Source organism: Aureobasidium pullulans, assembly GCF_000721785.1.
Source record: "Aureobasidium pullulans EXF-150 unplaced genomic scaffold scaffold_3, whole genome shotgun sequence".
NCBI lineage: Eukaryota > Fungi > Ascomycota > Dothideomycetes > Dothideales > Saccotheciaceae > Aureobasidium > Aureobasidium pullulans.
This window is the reverse complement of record NW_021941023.1, coordinates 430,476-450,619: the sequence shown is the minus strand read 5'-3', so window position 1 is coordinate 450,619 and position 20,144 is coordinate 430,476. Positions and strand designations below refer to the sequence as shown.

Sequence of the window (20,144 nt, the reverse complement as noted above, 5' to 3'; positions counted from 1 at the left end):
CTTTTCCACCTCCTCAACTTCTGTACAGCTATCTGCGAGACGTGACTATTCTACAGAGACAGGAGACAGTACTCCACAAGACCTAGATCCATCCTCTGCTGCACAACGGGGTCGACAAGAACATCCGACATCCCCTAGTCAGGCCTCGTGCCCTGTGCACCTGAGAGCGGTGGGCGGTGGACGGACTCCGAGTGCGGGCGTCGATCAGCCGGCCGAGGCTCCAGCGTGGGGGAACCTACTGGCCAAATTGTGCATACCACCAACACGAGTCCCTACAGACATAAACATCAAACACATCAACTTTCCCACATTCTTGTCACGATGAACAGGCTTTTCGGAGGAAGAAACACGGGCCCGAAGCCTACCTTGAATGATGCTATCGGCAATGTTGGTGCCTCGCGCCGTCAACAACAGAGCTCGTCATACTGACCTATATCCAGATGCAAACCCGCGTCGATACCATCGACGTGAATATCGCAAAGATCAACGGCGAGTTGACGACGTATCAACAGAAGCTGGCCCGCATGCGCGACGGCCCCGGAAAGAACGCCATCCGACAGCGCGCAAAGGCCTGTCTCGAACGCCGACGCATGTACGAAAGCCAGAAAGATCAGCTCATGAGCCAGCAATGGAACATGGAGCAAGCGACAATGATGCAAGACAATCTGCGTAACACCATGACCACCGTCGACGCCATGAAGACCACCACCAAGGAACTCAAGAAGCAGTACGGCAAGATCGACATTGACAAGATCGACAAACTACAGGATGAGATGGCAGACCTCATGGATATTGGCAACGAGATTCAGGAGAGCATCAGTCGCAGCTACGATGTGCCTGAGGACGTCGACGAGGCCGAGTTGGACGCCGAGCTCGAGGCTCTGGGCGAAGAGGTCGATCTTGGAGAGGGTTCATACGAAGGTGCTGACTCCATGCCTGCCTTCATGATGGACCAGAGTGCCCCTCCCCAGTTCATCGATGAGCCTCCGCAAGACAACAAGGTCAAGGAGGCTGCTGGCTAGGTCCGTCTTATTCAAGACCGCTTCTTTCTGTCTAATGAATTACGACATTCCGCTGGATACCCATTACCAATCCCCAACCACTGCTGTACATATATCTGCTCTTCGCTTCTGACGCGAAGTCTATCAAAATGCTGATACCAAGTTCCACCATCTCTATCTGCGCATTAAGCTTCTACGACTGCAGTCTCCAGCCCCTTCTTGCCAATGGATATCTTCGCCCGAGGTCTGTGGTCGCATCCTTTTCCTTGTCTAGGTTCCATGACTTGCTTGTCATCTATCTTTCGGTTCTCGCCTTGCATCTTATCTGACTTCTTTCTAAGCATCCGAGCCCTCGTATGGGCGTAGTCTGCTTCTTGGCCTCGCTTGGCTTTGAGCAAGTGCTTCTGACTAGGAACGACTATATTGTCTTTAAACTCAGAAGATGTGCAGCCCGACACTTGGATATGCTTAGGGTTGATGTGTAATAGCGAATCGGATTGGGGAAACAGCCAACGCGCACCTGATTGATCGACCACGCTGCAGCCTTGGCGCTTAACAACCCCTCAGACCTTTGTATAACATGCAGGTCCACGGAGCTGACCGCTCTTAGCTAAGGTTTCATCTCTTGTTCGGCACTCAAATGGGAAGGTGTTTCATCGTCGCGACTTCCACGTGTGATAACGGTTGGGCTATCTTGACCATCTCTGCACGAGACCACTGCGACATAGGCGACCACCGAGTATCAGCAGTGCATACCTTCGGAAGAATGTCACATCTTGTGGAAGAATCATGTCCTGAATGAGCGACAGGCAGAATGGTCACGAAACCTCCCCAAGGACTTATAAGCCTACAACCCCTCCTCCAGAAGACTCTCACATCCAGAACATCTCGCATCCCACATCGAAAGCTACAAGGCAAACATGGTCTCACAATCTGTCCTCCTACTCGCCGCAACTGCTGGCCTTGGTCTTGCAGCTCCCATTGAACGCCGCGGCAATCTCCCTGAGCCCGTCTCTGCCGCAACAGCAATTCAGTACCTCTCCTCTATCAAGGTAGCCGCGGAGTCGAACGTCCCTGCATACGATCGCGACCTCTTCAAGCACTGGATCACCATCAGCGGCGAGTGCAACACCCGCGAGACCGTCCTCAAGCGTGACGGCACTGGTGTTGTAGCATCCTCTGCTTGTGCTGCCACCTCGGGCTCTTGGTACTCCGACTACGATGGCAAGACTTGGACTGCTGCTGCAGATGTTGATATTGACCATCTCGTTCCATTGAAGGAGGCTTGGGTGTCTGGAGCAAAGGACTGGACCAACGACAGGAGACAACAGTTTGCTAATGAGTGAGTTTTGTCTACATCATGACGCGATAAACAACAATGCTAACAACCTCACAGTCTTACACGTCCTCAGCTTCTGGCCGTCACCGACAGTCTGAATCAGAGCAAGGGTGATCAAGATATTGGAGAATGGCTTCCTCCTCGTGTGGCCTACCAATGCGAGTACGTTCGTGCTTGGGTGCAAGTCAAGTACTACTACGGCTTGACCATGGATAGCACGGAGAAGGCTGCTGCAAGCAAGGTTCTTGCTGGTTGTTAAAGCACAATCATAACGATATTGATGAAACAAAAATACAAAAAGATAGTTTTCACCACGAACATGACTCGTCTGTTGTAGTATATAGTCAAGTGTGATCTCTCGACTATTCTAATTGCTTTCCTCTGACACCAATAGAAGAGCGTTTTGTTTTTGATCGACTTGTCTCGAAACTATTCATGCCTAGGCCATCGAGCGGGAATAGCTAAGCAGCCCCTTATCTCCGATATCAGCCACCTTCTTTGTAACTTCCTTCGCGTCAGATAGGCATTACAACTCTCATGTCGACCCTTTGCGCCCTTGGTGTTGAACCCCTTCACTCTGCGACAAACTTGCCATGGCAGACTTGTCGCTTCCGAAGGCCCTGCACTGCCGCTTTGCCCCTGTGGCTTCCCAATCTGCCGACCGTTGAAAAACATCTACCAGCCCTGCCGGCATCGAATTCTATTAGCGAGATATTCTTGTTTCCCGTCCAGATCTTGTCAGTCTTCAACAGAAGAAACATGGAGGACCATTTCCACCGAACCCACGATTCATGGGTCTGTTCTAGCTGAACAACGGGCTTGAGAGCCTCGAACCATGTTCGCTGGATACGCAGTTTACGCCAATCTTCCTCCTTACTACTGTAAGACGATAGCTGCATTTGTATAAGTGGTTGATTAGCCCTGCTCCTAGAAAGGTAGGTCCTATTTTTCTTCCGTAGTCATGCATTCTGCGGATATATCGCCCAAGATGACTTCACTGCCGTATGATAGATTGCAGGATGAGGAAGAGCAGGGGACATCACATCAGAAGCCTTTCCACGATATCGATACTGATGAGCAGGAGATTTATCCTTCTCAGTTCAGCAGACTGAGAGAACATACTCCACGAGTTAGTGATGTCCAATACTCAGAGCAATGGATGAGATGCTGATGCAGACAACAGTGGCTCAGTACAAAAGTCTGGGTAGTCGTCGGCAGCACTCTCGTCGTCTTTGCCATCTTCTTCGGCTTCAAACATACACACAGAGCGAACACCGACAACTCCCTCTCACTATCATCGCCATACAACATCGACCTAAACACAACCACAAACCCCTACAAAATCTCCAAAGTCTCCATGCTCTACGGCGACAACGACCTCTACGAACGAGCCCTCCAATCTCACATCCGCCACGCCGACCGCTGGGGCTACCCGACCAAAATCTGGCGTCAAGACGACGGCTGCGGCTTCTGGAACAAACCCACTTTCCTCATGTCGCTGGTCACGAAAGAATTGGCCAAACCGGAAAAGGAAAGGATGGAATGGTTGATGTGGGTTGATGCCGACTCCATCATCCTCAACCCGACCATTCCCGCGCACATGTTTTTGCCTCTGCCTGGTCAGATGCCTCATGTGCAGTTTGTAGGCACGAGAGATGCAGGAGGTCTGAACACGGGGATTTTCTTCTTGAGGATTGGGCCTTGGGCTATTCATATGTTGCTGGACAGTATGGCCATCCCTCTCTGCCATCCCACTCTAGATCTAGGCCGCAATGCCGATCAAGAAGCCATGGCCCGCGTCTTCCAAAAGACTTCCGGCGGCATCGATGGTAATGGCTACAAATCGGGAGTGGTATACATGCCACGCCACCTCTTCAACAGCTACGAATTGCGACCGAACCAATACGAAGAATTCGAAAACAGCACGATACAGGAGTTCCCGGGATGGTCCAGACGCCACGGCTATGAAGGTCACAAGGGCGATTTACTGGTCCATTTCCCTGGATTGGAAGGTGGTGATAGAAAACCATTGATGAGTGATTGGTTGGATGTCGTTGAAAAGAGACCCGAGGAGTGGATTGTGCCTGTGCGGAATACGAGTTATGTCAAGGACACGAGGGAGTTTTGGAACTTGTATGCGGAAGCGCTGGAGGTGTTGAGGGAGGCTGCGAGAGTTAGTGGGGTTAAGGAGGCTGGTGTTGTGCATGTCGGGTTGACGGAAGCTATGCATACGCTCAGAGTTGGGTTGAGTGATGAAGCGGATGATGAGGAGAAGATCAGAGAGTACATGAAGGCTGTGCAGGAGAAAATGAGTGTTTTGTAATTGCTAGTTATACGGCAGAAGTGTGTTTTGGCTTCTTTCCTTCCGGCTGGTCCTCATCATCGTCCGTCTCAATCATTTCTTCGTTGCTGACTCCAACTCCTCAATCATGGCCTTTATGTTCTCCAGATCATCCACCTCGAAATCATCTCCTTCTAATTCCTCATCGTCTACTTCGCTCATTTCTGCAGAAAATGCTCGGTATCTTTTGGCCGGAATGTATCGTCCTTCCGGGGGCAGGCATTCATCCATGATGCACTAAGAACTTCGATCATCGCAGAAGCGTGCTACGGTTCCCAATAACGTGTAATCGGTGCTGCCTTTCCAATGTCCGCGAAGATCCTCATCCAGCTCATTTTCCCTGTAGAAAGAGAGGAGGGTCTCGATGATGCCTTTAAACTGGCACTCGTCCCGATAGAAGACTCTCTCCAACAGCGCTTCGAACAAATTCGCGGCCGCAGCTTGCAAAGGCTGGATTTTATATTCGTTCCCGATGAGATAGACGTTCAACAAAAAGTCGGCGTCTTCCTCGCTGGTCGTTTCTTCGCCGAGTCCGAGTTCAAAGCCGTACACGTAGCGGATCATAGAGTGTATGACTTTTTGGGGGTATCCTTGGATAGCGTAGTCTCGAGTCACGGCGTTCGCAAACCTATCGCCCTTGAACGCAGCGCGAAAGACAGGCGAAAACTCGTCCAATAGGTCCAAGTGGGCGTGAATCCTTTCTTCGCCGAACGTCAAGGTAACGTCGGAAGTGGAGGGGTTGTTGTAAAACTTGCGGGCGAATGCTGCGTGTCCTGTCATCTCGTGTGATTTTTGCTAAGGTGTGAAAATCTTGGATGGGGTGGCCGAATTCATGGAACATATGTAGTACAGGGTATTCGGATTCGTGATAGATTGAAGGCGTGACTCAGAACGCGTATTGTACTCTCGCAATCACTCTCGGACTTCCTGTAGTGTATAAGTGGTTTGAGGGCATTTGAGCCACAGAAACAAAGAGCCGGCTGACAGAATCGAATAGCAAGTGATCTGAGTAGGCGACTACCAAAGACAGTGATGGAAAACGCATCTCAAATCGTGGTAGTAATCGTCGATGTAGGCTTCATCAAAAGCGAAGGAGAGAGTTCGAGGAAATATGTTCATGTATATTTGTGATTGCGGAAGCTACGCTGCTCTCGATAATGTCAACTTCAGCTACCCGTTCAGCTGGCTGAAGATGCTCAGTATTTCGGCAGTTGTTCCTGTCTGCGACTTCCTGACGAAATGTCCTCAGAGTGACACTGATCGTCATCGGCATCAACCTATTGGTCAAGATGGCAGGCATGTTGTGTATTGTAAGCCGCCAGATTCCAAATGCGTCAGTGCGCGCCGCGTCTCGCTATACCTCTTACACAGCGCCGTGTCCGTTTCGAGGGGGGCGTAAGAACCCATGAGGCTCGATCTTGTATATCGTCGTAATTGTGCCAGCATCGCAAGGTGGACGAGTGCGTAGCCTCTCCTTTTGTGATTCTTTTTCTCCTACTCCCGTTCCTTTCAGCCGTCAACAGTGATGGCAGTCTTGGGTCTGTTCTTGTTCAAGCCTTCGAGCAGCATGCAAGCTTTGCAGATGGCCTGCGAAGACATGTAACCACAACGGTCGCACTTTCCAAGTGTCTGCTTCGCATTTGCAGGGGGAGTTGGTCCTTTGGTCTTCTTGGGTCGTAGCGGTACCGTGTTTTGCTTCTTGCTCGGCAGCTTGATCTCAACTTCTGCTCCGTCCTCTTGCGCTCTTTCATTTTCTTGTAGCTCTTTCTCCATATCACCCATCTCGCCTCCGGTACCTCTTCCATTGCCGCTGCCGCAACCACCGTTTCCATCGTCTTCCTCGTCTGGACGCATGCTGACTGTTCCGGGTTGTGCCTTTGCCTTGCTGGACCCGCATGCTCCCTTACAACGGCCGTCTGCGTCTGGTACCAACATGGCCATGTCGATTCCACTTCGTACAACATCGAGGATACTCTCAGGTCGGATACGTTCGAGGTTCTTGATTAGTGTTCGTGCACTTCCGCGGAAGGCTTCTGGCGAGTAAAGACATTCGGTCGAGAAGTAGTCGAGCTTGTTGTGGTGGGCGTAGAGGACGATCTCCTTCTCGTAGGCATACATCAGAGGCTTGGATCGCTTGACGTTCGTGATTTCGACCTCCCCGTTCTCGGTCTTGGACTCTGAGCCTGAAGTGTCACCAGCCTTGTTGTCAGTGACGATGCTCGTAGATCTGCTTAGACGTGGCAGATCGCCGCGCAGCAAATTCATCAGGACAGTCTCGGCCACGTCGTCGGCGTTGTGTCCAGTGACAACGTGCTTGACACCTAGTTGTGCAGCTCCTCTGTCAAGTGCCTGTCTGCGGAAGACACCACAGTATGTGCAGTTGCCCTTCTTTCCGATTTGCGCCACCACCTGATCCATGCTCCAGCCGTAGAGTTCCTCATAACTGACAATCTTCAGGGGCAGCTGCAAGAAGTCTGCATTGCGCCTGACAGCATCCAGACTGTGATCGCGGTATCCTTTGATGCCCTCGTCCACCGACAGCAAGACCAGGTCCAGTCCCCAGTTGCGCCTCTCATTCAGTGTCTTGAGTACTGCAGCCAGCACACATGAATCTTTTCCTCCGCTAGCACCGATAGCCACGCGCTCTCCAGGGTAGAACAGGTTTGTTGACTCGACGGCTTCAGCGACTTCTTTCTCGAATACGGCGGTGAAGCAGGTTGCACATAGTCGGTGGTGGTTCTTGGGTCGCAGGATCTGTGCTCGCTTCTCGTTGCACGAGGAACACAACCGTGAAGCCATGTTTGCTGTGGAATGTCTTGTTGTCGAAGGAAGGCAAATTCGAGGAATATTTGTTCTAGAACCGGTCGGCCTAAACAAGATGCTCGGAAAACTTGCTCAGTCGCTCTGATGTGTGATGTATTTCCTCCAGTCAGGTTGAAATCTCGGAAGCAATCAACAAGCAAAGAGAATGTTCGTAAGTCTCGGCAGTTCTATTCGCTCGGCCGCAAAATGGTCGTGGCAAAAAAACATGGCCCATCTTCGACCGAGATGCGAATCTTCGAAAAAGCAAGGTCCCACTGAAGCCTTGCCAAGCCTTGACCGACTTGTGCAGCTGTGCTTCTTCATTCTTCGCCGCCTGAGCATCTGATCCAGGCGTCTTACCGAAGGAATGGTTGCAGTGCAGCGCTCTATGGAATGTATACGGAGTATCTCTCACCTCTTCGTTGTCACGCCTCCATCATGCTCAGCTCCGGTGTTCGTCCTGTCACACAAAGTCTAAATCGCGCAACCGCTCGCTGGATACGCGGGCACCACGGAGACGGCGAGCCCGTCGACATCGTTGACAAGGAATCCTTCAGCTCCTTCGTGTCTCTGTGTGCAAATCTCCGTTTAACACACTCGCCTGCTCGACAAGATCAACAGGTACATACTGTTGGCAGCACACCGGCCTTGCAGAGCAAGTTCGAGTCAAGCATTTCCTGAGACCCTCGGCCGACTTGTCCTCCTTTTCCAAATGCCCAAGCGATACAGTAACTCCACCAATATCGTGACAACTCTGTCTCTGCTTCTCTCGCTTGCGAATCAGGCATCATTTGTGTATTATCCCTTTGTCTCGGTACATGTTGCTCATCTCAGTCACTATATGACAATTTCCGAGTCCTGGCAGTTGCGTGATACGGTTTGTCGTGAACCGGGCTATAAAACCGTTGGTCTGTTCCCCTGTCGAAGGGGCCAGCCAGCCACCTGTGAACCGACCAACCCCCTGCATGCAACGACTGGTACCTGATGATCCTCAGAAAGTCGATCACGTTCAAACGAAGGGAGATGAAGATGGACAGTCTTGTTGTTTGTGAATGCGAGCTCTATTGCGAGCTTGATTAATTAGTGTGCTACCTAAGTACTATCTATTGTATGCACCATGTCGTAAAGTCGTGCTGAACAGCGCTTTCGCTGTTACTGATGCTTGATGCTGCCTGCCCAAAATGTTCCTGCTGTCTTTCCAGAGACGCCTTCGCAATGCGATGTTGAATGGTATCCTGCACAAGAAACGAATGAAATCAAAAACGAATGGATGACAATGCCTCGAACCCGCAAAGCTTGTCTTGAAACCTCCCTTCTAGCCATCCAATGCTCTAGTGAGCTGTGGAGAGAAACCTCGAGAAGATGTTGTTTGACCTGATCTTCTTGGCTGAGGGTTGTTCGTAGTGGTCAAGAGTAAGCTTGGGTTGTTGGATCTCAACCATCGAGGGGCAGTCGCTGTTGTATCTCTGGATTCTGACTGGCACATCTTCATATGTCGCGTCCATCGATGACATGATGGAGTTGGGAGAGTCGACTGAAGATGCAGAGACAACAGACTGAGTGCGGCTGGGAGGAGAGAGAGATGGCATGCGAGATGATCTGCGAGAGCTTGCGAGGCTCAAAGGTGTGTCGCAAAGGTTTTGGCGAATGTCGGTGCGAGAGCTTCTGTGCATGCGCTCGGCAGTGATGGAAAGGTGGCGTTGTTGTTGTATCATCTCCTCACGAAGCTGAGCACGCTTGGCCTTCTCGGCTTGACGAGTCTGCCAAAGTCTGATAGGAGCGAGGAAAGGCTCAAGGTGGAAGTAGAGATCATCCTCGCGAACGATAAGATCCCAGTTGAGAAGATTGAGGAGCTGCTTCTCCATAAGGTTGACCTCGACGAGGTTGAAGCCGAAGCCTTCAAAGCCCTTCACAGCAGTGTAACGAGCCCAGTGCTTGTTCTTGGGAGAAGAGTCATTGAGAGACTTGGCGGCGAGGATGAGAGCGGCAAGGAAGATGCGGTGGGTAGTGCAACGCATGCCTTTAGCGACAGGAGGAAGACGTTGTTGCAGACGACCGAGGTAGACGAGGGTGGTCATGAGAGTGGGAACCTGTACCGAGGATCTGTCGACGAGAGACTGGATGAACTGTTCGACCGAAGGAAGAGCTGGTTCTTGTGAGAGGTTGAAGCCTTGCTCGGTAGGAGTAACAGGTGGTGACGGAGGAAGGTCCTTGGCGTGGATAGGAGTGTTGTCGCAGCGGATAACCTGAGAAGCCTTGAGTGCCAAGTAAGAGACCATGTCCTTGGAAACAGGAAGGTAGATGAAGTGGTTGAGAGCTTCGGCGTTCTGCTCAGGAGTTGCCATTGTGTGAGACATTTTTAAAAAAAGATGTGGATAGAATCTGGAACGATTTGACAAAGATGGTGAAGATCAAAGGAAGAGAAAGGCAGAGTTGACGATATTCGCAAATATCAACTATGACAATAGGTTGGACCAGAATGGTTTTGACAATGCTGAGGTTGACAATGGAAGAATAGCAAAAGTGACAATTCGAGTGGTGAAGCTTATTCGGATTGCTGCCGGAGAATGGTCGAATAAGTCGGTATTGTTGGATAAATCCCAAGGATTAGAATATTATTGTAGATTGAAGATGTGAAAAGATGGTATGAGAAAGAAGTCGAAGTCGTAGGAAGGGCGTTTTTCTTTATGTATACTCTTCCAGGAGCAGGGAATTAAGACTTTCCGCCAGCGGACAGGTCGAATTGAGGCAGGGCCGTTAGGGAAAACGGGGGTCAGTAGGAGTAAACGTTGTAGTCGAGCCGCGCTGTTGCTGGTTCGATCGAGAAGCACCAAGAAAAGTAAGACAGCGTGTAGACGTTAGGAATAAACGTGCGTGACGAAAGGGTAAAGAGAGAGAGACGTTCCAACCGTTGGTTGTATTGAGCGACAGAAATGAGAGATAGTAGGCCATCGTGACCGGCAGAGCTGATACTTATTTCCCCCCTAAAGATGTACGCGGCAACGCAAGGCAAGCATGGCCATGGACACGAGGCCGTTTTTGGCAGCAGGTTTGAGAATGCAGGCGGTTGGACGTGAGGTGGGCGTGAACCAACGCGCCTCTGGCATGTAGAAAGTCAGGAATTGCGACTTGCTGGCTGTTGGCATACAGCAAGTTTCCAGGCCCAGACGGCCACGCGCTGTCTTAGACAATCTACAAGAAGCACGAGAGATGCATTCCGTTTCAAGATGCTTGCTTGTAACGTTTATCGCCGGAAAGGCCTTGTTGGTAGAGCTTAGGGAGCAAAAAGAGAAACCAATAGGCAAAGGTAGGCGCCGTGGTGGGGTCGCACCTTCCCCCTTGGAGCCGCCCGGCCAGACTGCCGAGCCCTACTGTGTCTCCTTATGGAGCGGGTCTCCAGCACCACTCACGACATAGCAGAGGGCGAGGCCGCTCCCGTCTTGAACTATGGAAAGACATCATTGACACCTGAATTGGCTTCGATTACTGTTTTCGGGGTGGAAGGTCGCTTCTGATAACGTGGCTGGGAACCCGGCCACCTATCGACTTTATCTCAACGTGCGATATGATATCCTTGGCAGCGAAGTCGATGACTTGGTGACGCTTTTGGTCTTCTTGCTCACGCTGGCAACCTCGTGGAATGTTCAAACTTCAATCCAGCTCAGCCACTGCGGATTGCAACGGCATGCTCCACCAAGCGCCTTCTCCTGCACCTACGATATTATGCGGGGAGAAGTTACTCCTATAATAGTCTCTGAAGGGGGTCTTCAATCCGCAGGAGGAGATTTGAGAGACTCCTCGGCCGCTAGATCTCAGGAGGATGGCAAGCGCAAACAAAATCACCCTGAATAGTACCCGCTTTGCTCCATACAGATCATCTTGGCTAACCCATGCTTGCGTACTGCGTTGGTGTTTCGAGAGTACGTTCGTGTCGATATTTTGCATTGTCGTCCTGAAAGACGGCGTTCCAGCAGGCGCCGCGAAGGTGGTGTTACAACAAGAATAGTATTCAACTTAAGCGCAAGACGATCGTGGTGTGTCTCGCATGTCACAAGTGCAAGTTCGGTTTTCCTGTGCAACAGAAGAAACAGAGTTGTCTCCCGACCAAACAAAGGTTTGTTCAGGTTTGACTATCGTAAATCAAGCGTCAATCGAAGAAGTGCTTGCGCAAGCAGCCAAGGACGATAAACGACCACCACCTCTTTCCACCCTCTTTCCAAGGACAAAAGGCAGTTCTTTACCATGAAATGAGTCGACCCCTCACGACGATGACGAACCGTTTTCTTGTCCTAAGCAAATTTTCGATCAAGAGTACAGCAAACCAGGGCACAATTGATGAACTAGGCCTGAAGCGACGGAAACACACGGGTATCATCATGGATCATATTGTCTAAGGATCAGAGGCAGTACGACGCCAAGACCATTTTCGGGTCGAATCGTGAGTCATTTGTTAGCAGATCTTGCGATGTTTCCACGGTGAGGCGTGCTGTTTAGCAAATCGATCGTTTATGTTCTGGGCAAATGCGCTTTCGCTCCGGCTCTTTCCGTGTGATTTCACGATTCACCTACCCTGATGGCCGAGGTCGAGAGGTCAGAGCACCATGACTTGACTCCCTTCGCATCGCTTAGAACATAATCAGCCTTCAATCTTTTCTTATCCAACTCAGCGCAGTCATCATTGTCGCCAATCTCACTCTACAGCGTACACATAAAAGATTTCTCTCCCGGATTAAGGACACGCGACACCCAGGCATTCACAATGAATCGACCATCACACGAGGACGACGGCTGGGACCACCCGGAATGGAACCAGAATCCTCCTGCTCTTGCCGGAGACTTGACGACCAGGAACGACTTGAACGGTGTTGTCAATTCCAGACGCAATCGTGACCGGAGAATAGATGACGACGACTTGAACCGCATCCATCCGGAACCCTACGAACTCGTCGAAGTGAATGGGAAGGGCAAGAACATGCCTCGGGTCACGGAAGGCCCGTACCCTGGCCCTAGTGGCCACCATCCGGAGCGCTCTTCGTCGCCGTCGTCGACATTGCGTTCCGCTGAGATGCCTGTTCCCGGTGGCAGGCGTCTCGGCAACCGCGTCATGTACGTCCTGGCCAAATACGCAAAGTTCGTTGGCCCCGGCGTCATGATCTCAGTCGCCTATATCGATCCAGGAAACTATTCCACCGCTGTTGCGGCTGGCTCTACTTTCCGATTCAGGCTTCTCTTCATGGTCTTCTTGTCAAACATCTTTGCCGTCTATCTGCAATGCTTGTGCGTCAAGCTCGGTTCTGTCACTGGTATGAATCTGGCCGAGATGATCCGAGCCCATTGTCCAAGATGGCTCAACTGGGTTCTCTATCTTTTCGGCGAGGCGGCAATCATCTGCACTGATATTGCAGAAGTAATTGGTACCGCTATTGCTTTGAACCTTCTTTTCCATGTCCCACTGGTAGCTGGCTGTGCCATTTCCATAGTGGACGTCCTTGTAATCTTATTATTCTACAATCCAACCGGTTCTGTGCGAGGAGTCAGAATCTTCGAAGGTTTCGTCGCTGTGCTGGTCATTGGTGTTGTCGTCTGCTTCTGCTACCAGCTCTCCCTCATCACAAACACGTCAGTGGGCGATGTCTTCAAGGGATACCTGCCTTCTTCGACTCTGATAAAATCAAAGGGGTGAGTGTTCACGTGTTTATCTAGGCTTTGCATTTTGCTAATTCAGCACAGTCTCTATCAATCATGCGGTATTCTGGGTGCAACCGTCATGCCTCATTCACTTTACCTGGGCTCCGGCATCGTCCAACCACGTCTCAAGGAATACGACACCCAACACGACAATATCCCCGCCGCATCTGAAGACGACGACAGTGGCCCGGTCAAATACCGACCCAGCCTTGCTGCTGTCCGCTCATGCATGAAATACTCTATCGTCGAGCTCTCCACCTCTCTTTTCATCTTCGCCTTGTTCGTCAACAGCGCCATCTTGATCGTTGCAGGTGCCTCGCTCTACAACACCGATGCCGCCAGCGCCGACCTCTTTGGCATTCACAAGTTGCTTGCTCACCAGCTCGCACCCGTTGCAGGCACTATATTTGCTCTCGCCCTGCTGCTTTCTGGTATCTCAGCCGGCATTGTCTGTACCATTGCCGGTCAGATGATCTGCGAAGGTCAATTGAGTTGGGCTGTGAAGCCATGGGTACGTCGCCTGATGACACGTTCAATTTCGATCACACCTTCCATCATCATTGCTGGAGCTGTCGGCCAGGATGGGCTTTCTGCTGCATTGGATGGCTCTCAGGTGGCACTCAGTGTCATTCTGCCGTTCGTCAGCGCTCCGCTGATCTACTTTACCTGCCGTAATAGGTACATGACCATGTCTTCGAGCAATGGCGATCTGATCAGCATGCGCAACCATTGGTTCACTGCAGCTATTGCTGTTTTTATCTGGCTTGTCATTGTCGTCATGAACGTTGCACTCTTGGTCCTTTTGGGTCTTGGTGTCGATTGAACACAGTCGTCGCTGTCCTTGCCAGGAGATGGTTGATTGGTGGTATTGAAGAGGGATCTTTTTGGCTTGGCTTCAGAAAAGGCTTCTCTTGGTCATTCGTTTTCCTTGTATCTAATGTTTGAGTTGAAAAGGTGTTCTTGAGGTGTAGATAACTAATAATTCGTTCGTTAATGTTGATGATTCACGTTTAACCCACTTCTTCGCTCCAATTCCTTTCACCAAAGTCTTTTTGTAATGCAATGTAAACCCTACATAAGTGCTCTACAACTTAGCCTTAGCAGTCTCCCAGTCCTTGACTCTCTGCTCAGCCTTCCTCTTCAACTCCTCATCCTGCTTCCTAACCTTCTCCTTGACCTCAGGCTCCTCATCCCCATTATCAAGCAACCCCACAGTCTCCCTCCACATCTCCCTCTTCAACAGCCCATAAACCCCCTTATCCGTCTTCTCCACCAACTTCAACTCATCCACAAAAGCGACGACTTCATCCAAACCCCCCACACCGTCAATAATTCCCGCCTCCAGTGCTTCTAGAGCTTTGAACCTCTTGCCTTCGAGGACCAAGGTGCGGTAGGTTTGGGGAGATGTCTTTTGGCGGAAGATACTGGACATGGGGGCTTTGAGGGGGACGCCGAGTTCCACTTCGTTGAGGCAGATGTAGCCGCGGTGGGGGTTCATGATGCGGTAGTCGTGCATCATTGCTGTCATTAGGGCGCCGGCGAAACCGTGGCCGTTGATCAGGGCGATGGTAGGCATTGGGTAGCTGTGGGAAAGGGTTTCAGTAGGGTGATTTTGCATGGACTGGTTTTTCGAGTAGAGATGGAGTAGCTAGATGTGACAGGGTGACCCCATTCACGATGTAGAAAGAGGCAAGAACGACCACAACTGCTACGACGAGGTCTCCAGTCTCATAGAGAGACTTCCAAGGTGGCAGGTAGAGCATTCCAAAGAGATCTGCAGCATACAGAGCGCCGCGGTTGGACCATGTCGTCCTTGACAACTTGTTTTCCTCAAAGCGATCGCGAATCCTAGAAGGCGAACCAAAACAACATGAAAAGATAGGTACTCACGTCAACAATTTCTTCCAAAGCGCAAACAGAGAATCCTTGGTAAAGTTTGGGTTCGCATTCGCATGCTCGAGATCCAGTCCATTGCTATAGAACTTGCTGATGCCAGAGGTAGTGATGACGACTCCATGAGGGTACTTCAGCGCGAGGATATCCAGGGCAGTGTGGACGGCATTGCAGAAAGACTGTTTTTTCCAAGCATCAGCTGGAGCTCTCAATGGATGTCAAATATGATATGGTAGATCATACAGTGGTGAGTCTGTTGTCTGGTGCAGAATTCCACATGAGCATGTAGACTCGCTCGGCCAGTCTGGTGACGACGACTTTGCCGTTGGTGCCGATGGGCACTTCGAAGAGTCTGCCTGATTTGTATCCCATGATAGATTCGTATCGATGTAGGTTTAATAATTGATAAAGATGGTTGCTGCCGAAACAACGGAGAGAGATGGAAAGGGTTCACATGCACTTGCTATCGTACCTCGGCTGCAAGATTCAGGCGTCTTGGTTCCATGTCATCAACAAAAACAGCCAAGGAACCGATGGAAGACATATTTTCAGAGACTTGGTCAACAATGAGGAATTGTGCTGAACGAGTTGGTATACCATTTGTGTAGATATCTGAAAGAAGAGAACATTCGCAATACGCAGCTAGATACGGCGCGAGACCTTGCCCGCCTACCTAGGCTTAACCATGATGATACGATGAGAAGAGCAATGCAGAAAACAAAGACTAGAAAGTAGATAACAGCAAATAGGAAAAACGACACGCCATTGCTATATCATCTCTGGCCCATGCTAACCTTCAGATATAAAAAAGAGAGAGGAAAATGAAGTCGTCCCGGTCATAAAGCCATCATAATCTCCAGTTCATCAACCCTCGTTTGCGGGACTGTGACAAGGAGGAAGAAAAACAGCAGAGGTATAGAAAGTAGATGCGAGAAAAAATAAGCCTGGGAAGTGCGCCGGACTCCTTCGTACACCGAAAGGCAATAGACACCGATGTGCCTGAACGAACACCGTGAATGCGGCGTTGCTTGTTTGATGAAATGATGTGACAGGTTTGGTTACTGGCAGAAGAGCTCAATCTCTCCCATGCCACCAACAGTCTCGCCTCTTTGTTCGCGCCAGGTTTCAAATGCCGACTGGACATCCTCATCGCTCTGAATGCTGACATAGTCATCCTCGTCCAAATACTTCAGCTTGACCTGATTTGATGTACGATCGCTCAGGCTGATGTTGGTGCTGCGAGACAGCTTCGCATCGATGCGATCTCTGAGAGAATGGTATGAAATGTTCAGAGGCACAACCAGAGTCAAGATAGTGCTCGAAGCATGCACCTTGATCTTGAGCTGAGGCGGTAGGCCAGAGTCGGATGTGGACGATAGAGGAGGTGATATGGGAGAGTCGTAGCCACCGTATGGGCCTGGAGTAGGCGTGTTGGTACGAGAAGATCCAACATAAGCCAGACCGGGGTTTACTCGCAGAGCAGGCGGACCGTCATATGGGTAAGGGGTCTCTGAGTTCGAGCGGGTAGATGATCGTTCGCGTTGGTGGGGAGACTGTACTGGTGGATGAGCCAGACTGGGTGAGTTGCTCTGACTTCTTGGCACTGCGCTGTTCTGGGAGTATTGAGCAGGTAGGTTCGGCACAGGTACGTCAGGGACGGGCGGTCTAGACGCGTTTCCGGCTCTACGCTGGATGTGGTTGATATCTGGGCTACTCGCAGATCTGTTTCTTGATGTAGCAATCTGTTGAGAGCTGTGCAAGCCGACTAGTCCAGGTCGAGGTCCAGAGGTACGCTGGCTGGCTGCGTAACTAGAGGAGGCAACACTGTTCTCACGGGAAGCAGTACGACTCATGGCCGGAGCAGTGTAGCGTGTTTGGTTGTCTCCGTGGAACTGGTTGGGGAAGGGGTACATTCCTGATGAGCCACTTGTTCTCTGGGAGAGCGCCGGCGTCTCTACAGGTGAGAAGTAGGAGTCCTTTTCCATCGAGGGCGATTGTGCGTATGGCAGTTGCTGAGTTCTCAGGCTCAACGAAGGGTGGCCCGCATTCGCAGTGGACGGGTGGCGTGGTGGAGGCATCCGACCTCCCAAACTCAAGGGAGGGCCACTCTCGCCGGTTGTAGATCTTGAACGGAGGCTGGTTGTCGAAGCATTTCTGCTGCTCAAGGTTGAGGACTCAAAGGAAGAGTGAGGAGCGTATGCAGGGAAGGGAGATTGCGGGACGACTGTGCCCTCTTCGTCGTCATCATCAGCCTCTTTGTAAGGGTTCACCAAGTCTTCCTGATTCTGTTGAATGTAGGTGAAATCTGTAGTCGAAGTGCCGCCGGAAGGTCTGTGGGAGGCTGTGGTGCTGTCGCTGCGTCTAGCAAGGTCATTGCAAACATGCTTCTGTTCCAGTAGCTTCGAATACCATTTGCTCATGGTATCCTCAGTAGGGAAGCGAACGATGAAGTTTTCGATACCTGGATCACCCTTCCAGAAGATCTGGCAGGTGTAAGAGCCAGGCTTCGATGCCTTGACCACGTCTGTGACATTTTGCATAAAGATACGGCCTTTGAGCTGCATCTTGGGTCTGCCTTTCTTGTCGACCAAGGTGCGTGTCGTCATCTTGTTCTTCGGCCTATTGCGGTCGATATCCTTGCAGCACAGAAGAATGGACTCGAAGAAGTAGACATGATACTCCCGTTCCTGATCCTTTCCTGGTGCACTGTCGCTCTTCACAACAGTGTAGCTACCAAAGAGTAGAAGGCTGCCAAAGCCGGTGACACGGTGGCCCTTCCAGTCTTCGACGCGGCTCTTCAAATCTTCCAAAGCTTCAAGCTTGTCCTCGTTTTCGATGGCAGTGTTTGTACGGGTCAGGACAGTTGTCGCACACTCCTTGCCCTTGAACAGATCTGCCTTGATCTCCTCGCTGTAGTCTCCCTTTTGGTACAGAGAATCCAACAACAAGGGATATTTGGACAGTCTTTGGAAAGGCTTCATCAAGAAGCCGTACAAGGTTGGAGGAGACTCGACCAGCTGACGCATGTCGATAGGGCCACCAGCTTCCTTGAGCTTGGAGAACTCCCTCATGACGACCTCCTCACACAGCTTCTGGTTGGCGATGTAAGGCTCATACACCATGAAGCCGTCGTTTGCTTGGATGAAGATCTTTCCCCAGTTCTGCTCGTCTTCTGCGATGGCGTTCTGTTGCTCGACCTTGATGAGAAAGCGGCGTTGGAAGTTGAGAAGTGCGTCAAGATTATGGAAGATTTGATGGCTCACGTCGCCAGAGACCACGCCCTTACTCTCGCAGAGCTGTTTGAAAGCCTGTAGGAGTTCCAGATGCTGAACATATGTTCTCTCTGTAGTGACGAGTTCTTCAACGATGTGTTGACGCTGGCTACGCTTGCCAGAGTGGGCGGCGATCTGATCTGGGCGAAGATCCTCGATGATTCCTTGCTGTACCATGATATCAAGCAATCTTGATACCATTCTGACGACCTGGGTCAAGTTAGAAGATGAAGAGTAGATTGTGTGAAGAGGGAATTACCTTAACAAAGCCACCGATGTCGTCTTGGTAGAGATCGTAGAGGATAAAACAGTCCTCCACGGAGAAGCTGAGGCCTTGGATGCAGCCGCGCAAGAAACTCGAAGTGAGAGCCTTACCTTGTTTAGCAACACTGATCTTGGAAACGTCAATCTCAACAGGCTGATCGGGTCGGAGGATGTTGTAGAGGGAGACAAGTGGGTGGCCGAGTTGGAAGGTCTTCCAGATCAATTGCACAACATCGAGATCGTCGTGCTGTTGTTCTGTTTCCAGGAAGTATTCGTCAAAGCCGGGCACGGCCAAGAGTCGTTGGCGTAGGGTGATGCACATCTGGAAAAGAGAGGCGTCCTTGTCGGCGACTTTGTTCATGACATTGCCAGATGGCTCGACGTTTCCTTGGATGGTAGAAGGAGCTGGGGACAGCGACGGCGTCGGCGGTACGGGGAATAGAGTGGATGTGGATGTGCCTTGGGTTGTGTCCGAGTTCCTTGAGAGGACGGATTGGATCGAGTGCGACGAGTTTGTGTGGCCCTGGGATTGAACCAGAGGGGAGGTTGCTGAAGGCATTTTGTTGTAGAGAGCCTGGGGCGCGGTATGGGTTCGGGTCAAAGAAGCATGAGAGGCAACCTGCATGATTGGGGGTGGAAGGCTATGGCGCGCGCAGGCGTGATGTATAACGGCAAGCACACGTGGGCGTAGAAGTTGGCGGTGCCTTCAGTTACGGCCTTGTGCCAGCGCAGAGTGAAGGTCGAGGGTCGAAGTTTACAGGCGCGTGCCGGGCGCGGTCGGAGGTTGGAAGGCGCGATGTGAAGATCTACTGAAGCATGTGGGAAGAGCGCCTTTTCCTCAGGTGACAGTTCTTCCTTCCTTGAGCAGCAGTGAGCAGCGGGTTGGACAAGGAGAGTGAGCGATGCGGCGGTGGGGCCCGTGTGGAAGCCACTTTCTGGCCGTGGCTTGTATATGCGTTCAAGACAAGTGAAGGAGCGAATCCGAGTACGACAGCGGCGGCTACACGACTCTTTCCTGGCGGTTTGGTCTGGGAATTTCTCACGACTACGGCGGCGGCGACGACTTGGGACGGAGAGATGAACAATGAAAGACAGACAGACAGACACGGCCTCACACAAGGAAAGCGACTACGGGTGGGCCTTCTCAAGGGTCCTCGCTCTCACAAGTGATCAAAGCCCCGGCTCTTTCCTGATCCTTTGTAGTGAAACGCCCTAGCCTGCTTGGGAAGCCCTCATCCACATTTACCTTTGGAGCATGCAGATGCACAGATGAAGACCTGTTACAAGAGCTGCCGTCTGCATCGCGACTCTTGCAGCTTTGGACTCATCATCTATCCCCCAACATCTGCTCTTGTGACTCGAAGAACACAGTGACTGTTGGCTGTTGTCAGCGCTTCACCGCCTTGTTTACGGAGACTACTGAGTAGGCGCCGCAACTTGCTAGGTCAAAGAGGCTCCTGCGGCGATCACGCGAGGGCCACCATCTTCTCCTCGCTTTCCTCGCCAAACAAGACCGAATTCACGATTGCTGATCAGTGATCACT

The 20,144-nt window shown here is 51.2% G+C and overlaps 9 protein-coding genes across 9 annotated transcripts; 4 read left to right on the top strand and 5 right to left on the bottom strand.

Annotated features, from left to right (window-relative positions):
- Window positions 1–166: 166 nt before the first annotated feature.
- Window positions 167–1,309, top strand: M438DRAFT_290185 (uncharacterized protein). Its single transcript, XM_029901705.1, has 2 exons — window positions 167–387; window positions 441–1,309. The coding sequence occupies exons 1-2, from the start codon at window positions 322–324 to the stop codon at window positions 1,020–1,022; spliced, it is 648 nt and encodes a 215-aa protein (XP_029763722.1). The 5' UTR covers window positions 167–321; the 3' UTR covers window positions 1,023–1,309.
- A 612-nt stretch (window positions 1,310–1,921) lies between these two features.
- Window positions 1,922–2,599, top strand: M438DRAFT_332040 (uncharacterized protein; the record flags this gene model as incomplete). The annotated part of the gene is made up of 2 exons (XM_029903454.1): window positions 1,922–2,343; window positions 2,398–2,599. 2 exons carry the CDS (start codon window positions 1,922–1,924, stop codon window positions 2,597–2,599), a joined length of 624 nt encoding a protein of 207 aa, XP_029763721.1.
- Window positions 2,600–3,259: 660 nt separating this feature from the next.
- M438DRAFT_127393 (uncharacterized protein) lies at window positions 3,260–4,791 on the top strand. The gene is made up of 3 exons (XM_029898796.1): window positions 3,260–3,275; window positions 3,422–3,469; window positions 3,524–4,791. Exon 3 carries the CDS (start codon window positions 3,698–3,700, stop codon window positions 4,661–4,663), a length of 966 nt encoding a protein of 321 aa, XP_029763720.1. The 5' UTR covers window positions 3,260–3,275; window positions 3,422–3,469; window positions 3,524–3,697; the 3' UTR covers window positions 4,664–4,791.
- On the bottom strand, window positions 4,745–5,611 carry M438DRAFT_126948 (uncharacterized protein). The gene has a single exon (XM_029898792.1). It carries the CDS (start codon window positions 5,459–5,461, stop codon window positions 4,919–4,921), a length of 543 nt encoding a protein of 180 aa, XP_029763719.1. The 5' UTR covers window positions 5,462–5,611; the 3' UTR covers window positions 4,745–4,918.
- A 579-nt stretch (window positions 5,612–6,190) lies between these two features.
- On the bottom strand, window positions 6,191–7,480 carry M438DRAFT_371925 (adenine nucleotide alpha hydrolases-like protein; the record flags this gene model as incomplete). The annotated part of the gene is made up of 1 exon (XM_029908310.1): window positions 6,191–7,480. The coding sequence occupies one exon, from the start codon at window positions 7,478–7,480 to the stop codon at window positions 6,191–6,193; it is 1,290 nt and encodes a 429-aa protein (XP_029763718.1).
- Window positions 7,481–8,814: 1,334 nt separating this feature from the next.
- M438DRAFT_266546 (cyclin) lies at window positions 8,815–9,828 on the bottom strand (the record flags this gene model as incomplete). The annotated part of the gene is made up of 1 exon (XM_029900119.1): window positions 8,815–9,828. One exon carries the CDS (start codon window positions 9,826–9,828, stop codon window positions 8,815–8,817), a length of 1,014 nt encoding a protein of 337 aa, XP_029763717.1.
- Window positions 9,829–12,242: 2,414 nt separating this feature from the next.
- On the top strand, window positions 12,243–13,994 carry M438DRAFT_266473 (putative transporter protein SMF2; the record flags this gene model as incomplete). Its single annotated transcript, XM_029900111.1, has 2 exons — window positions 12,243–13,162; window positions 13,214–13,994. 2 exons carry the CDS (start codon window positions 12,243–12,245, stop codon window positions 13,992–13,994), a joined length of 1,701 nt encoding a protein of 566 aa, XP_029763716.1.
- Window positions 13,995–14,062: 68 nt separating this feature from the next.
- Window positions 14,063–15,436, bottom strand: M438DRAFT_362408 (putative carnitinyl-CoA dehydratase; the record flags this gene model as incomplete). Its single annotated transcript, XM_029907582.1, has 3 exons — window positions 14,063–14,754; window positions 15,062–15,243; window positions 15,308–15,436. The coding sequence occupies 3 exons, from the start codon at window positions 15,434–15,436 to the stop codon at window positions 14,256–14,258; spliced, it is 810 nt and encodes a 269-aa protein (XP_029763715.1). The 3' UTR covers window positions 14,063–14,255.
- A 686-nt stretch (window positions 15,437–16,122) lies between these two features.
- On the bottom strand, window positions 16,123–19,159 carry M438DRAFT_266145 (uncharacterized protein; the record flags this gene model as incomplete). The annotated part of the gene is made up of 2 exons (XM_029900080.1): window positions 16,123–18,546; window positions 18,596–19,159. The coding sequence occupies 2 exons, from the start codon at window positions 19,157–19,159 to the stop codon at window positions 16,123–16,125; spliced, it is 2,988 nt and encodes a 995-aa protein (XP_029763714.1).
- Window positions 19,160–20,144: the final 985 nt, after the last annotated feature.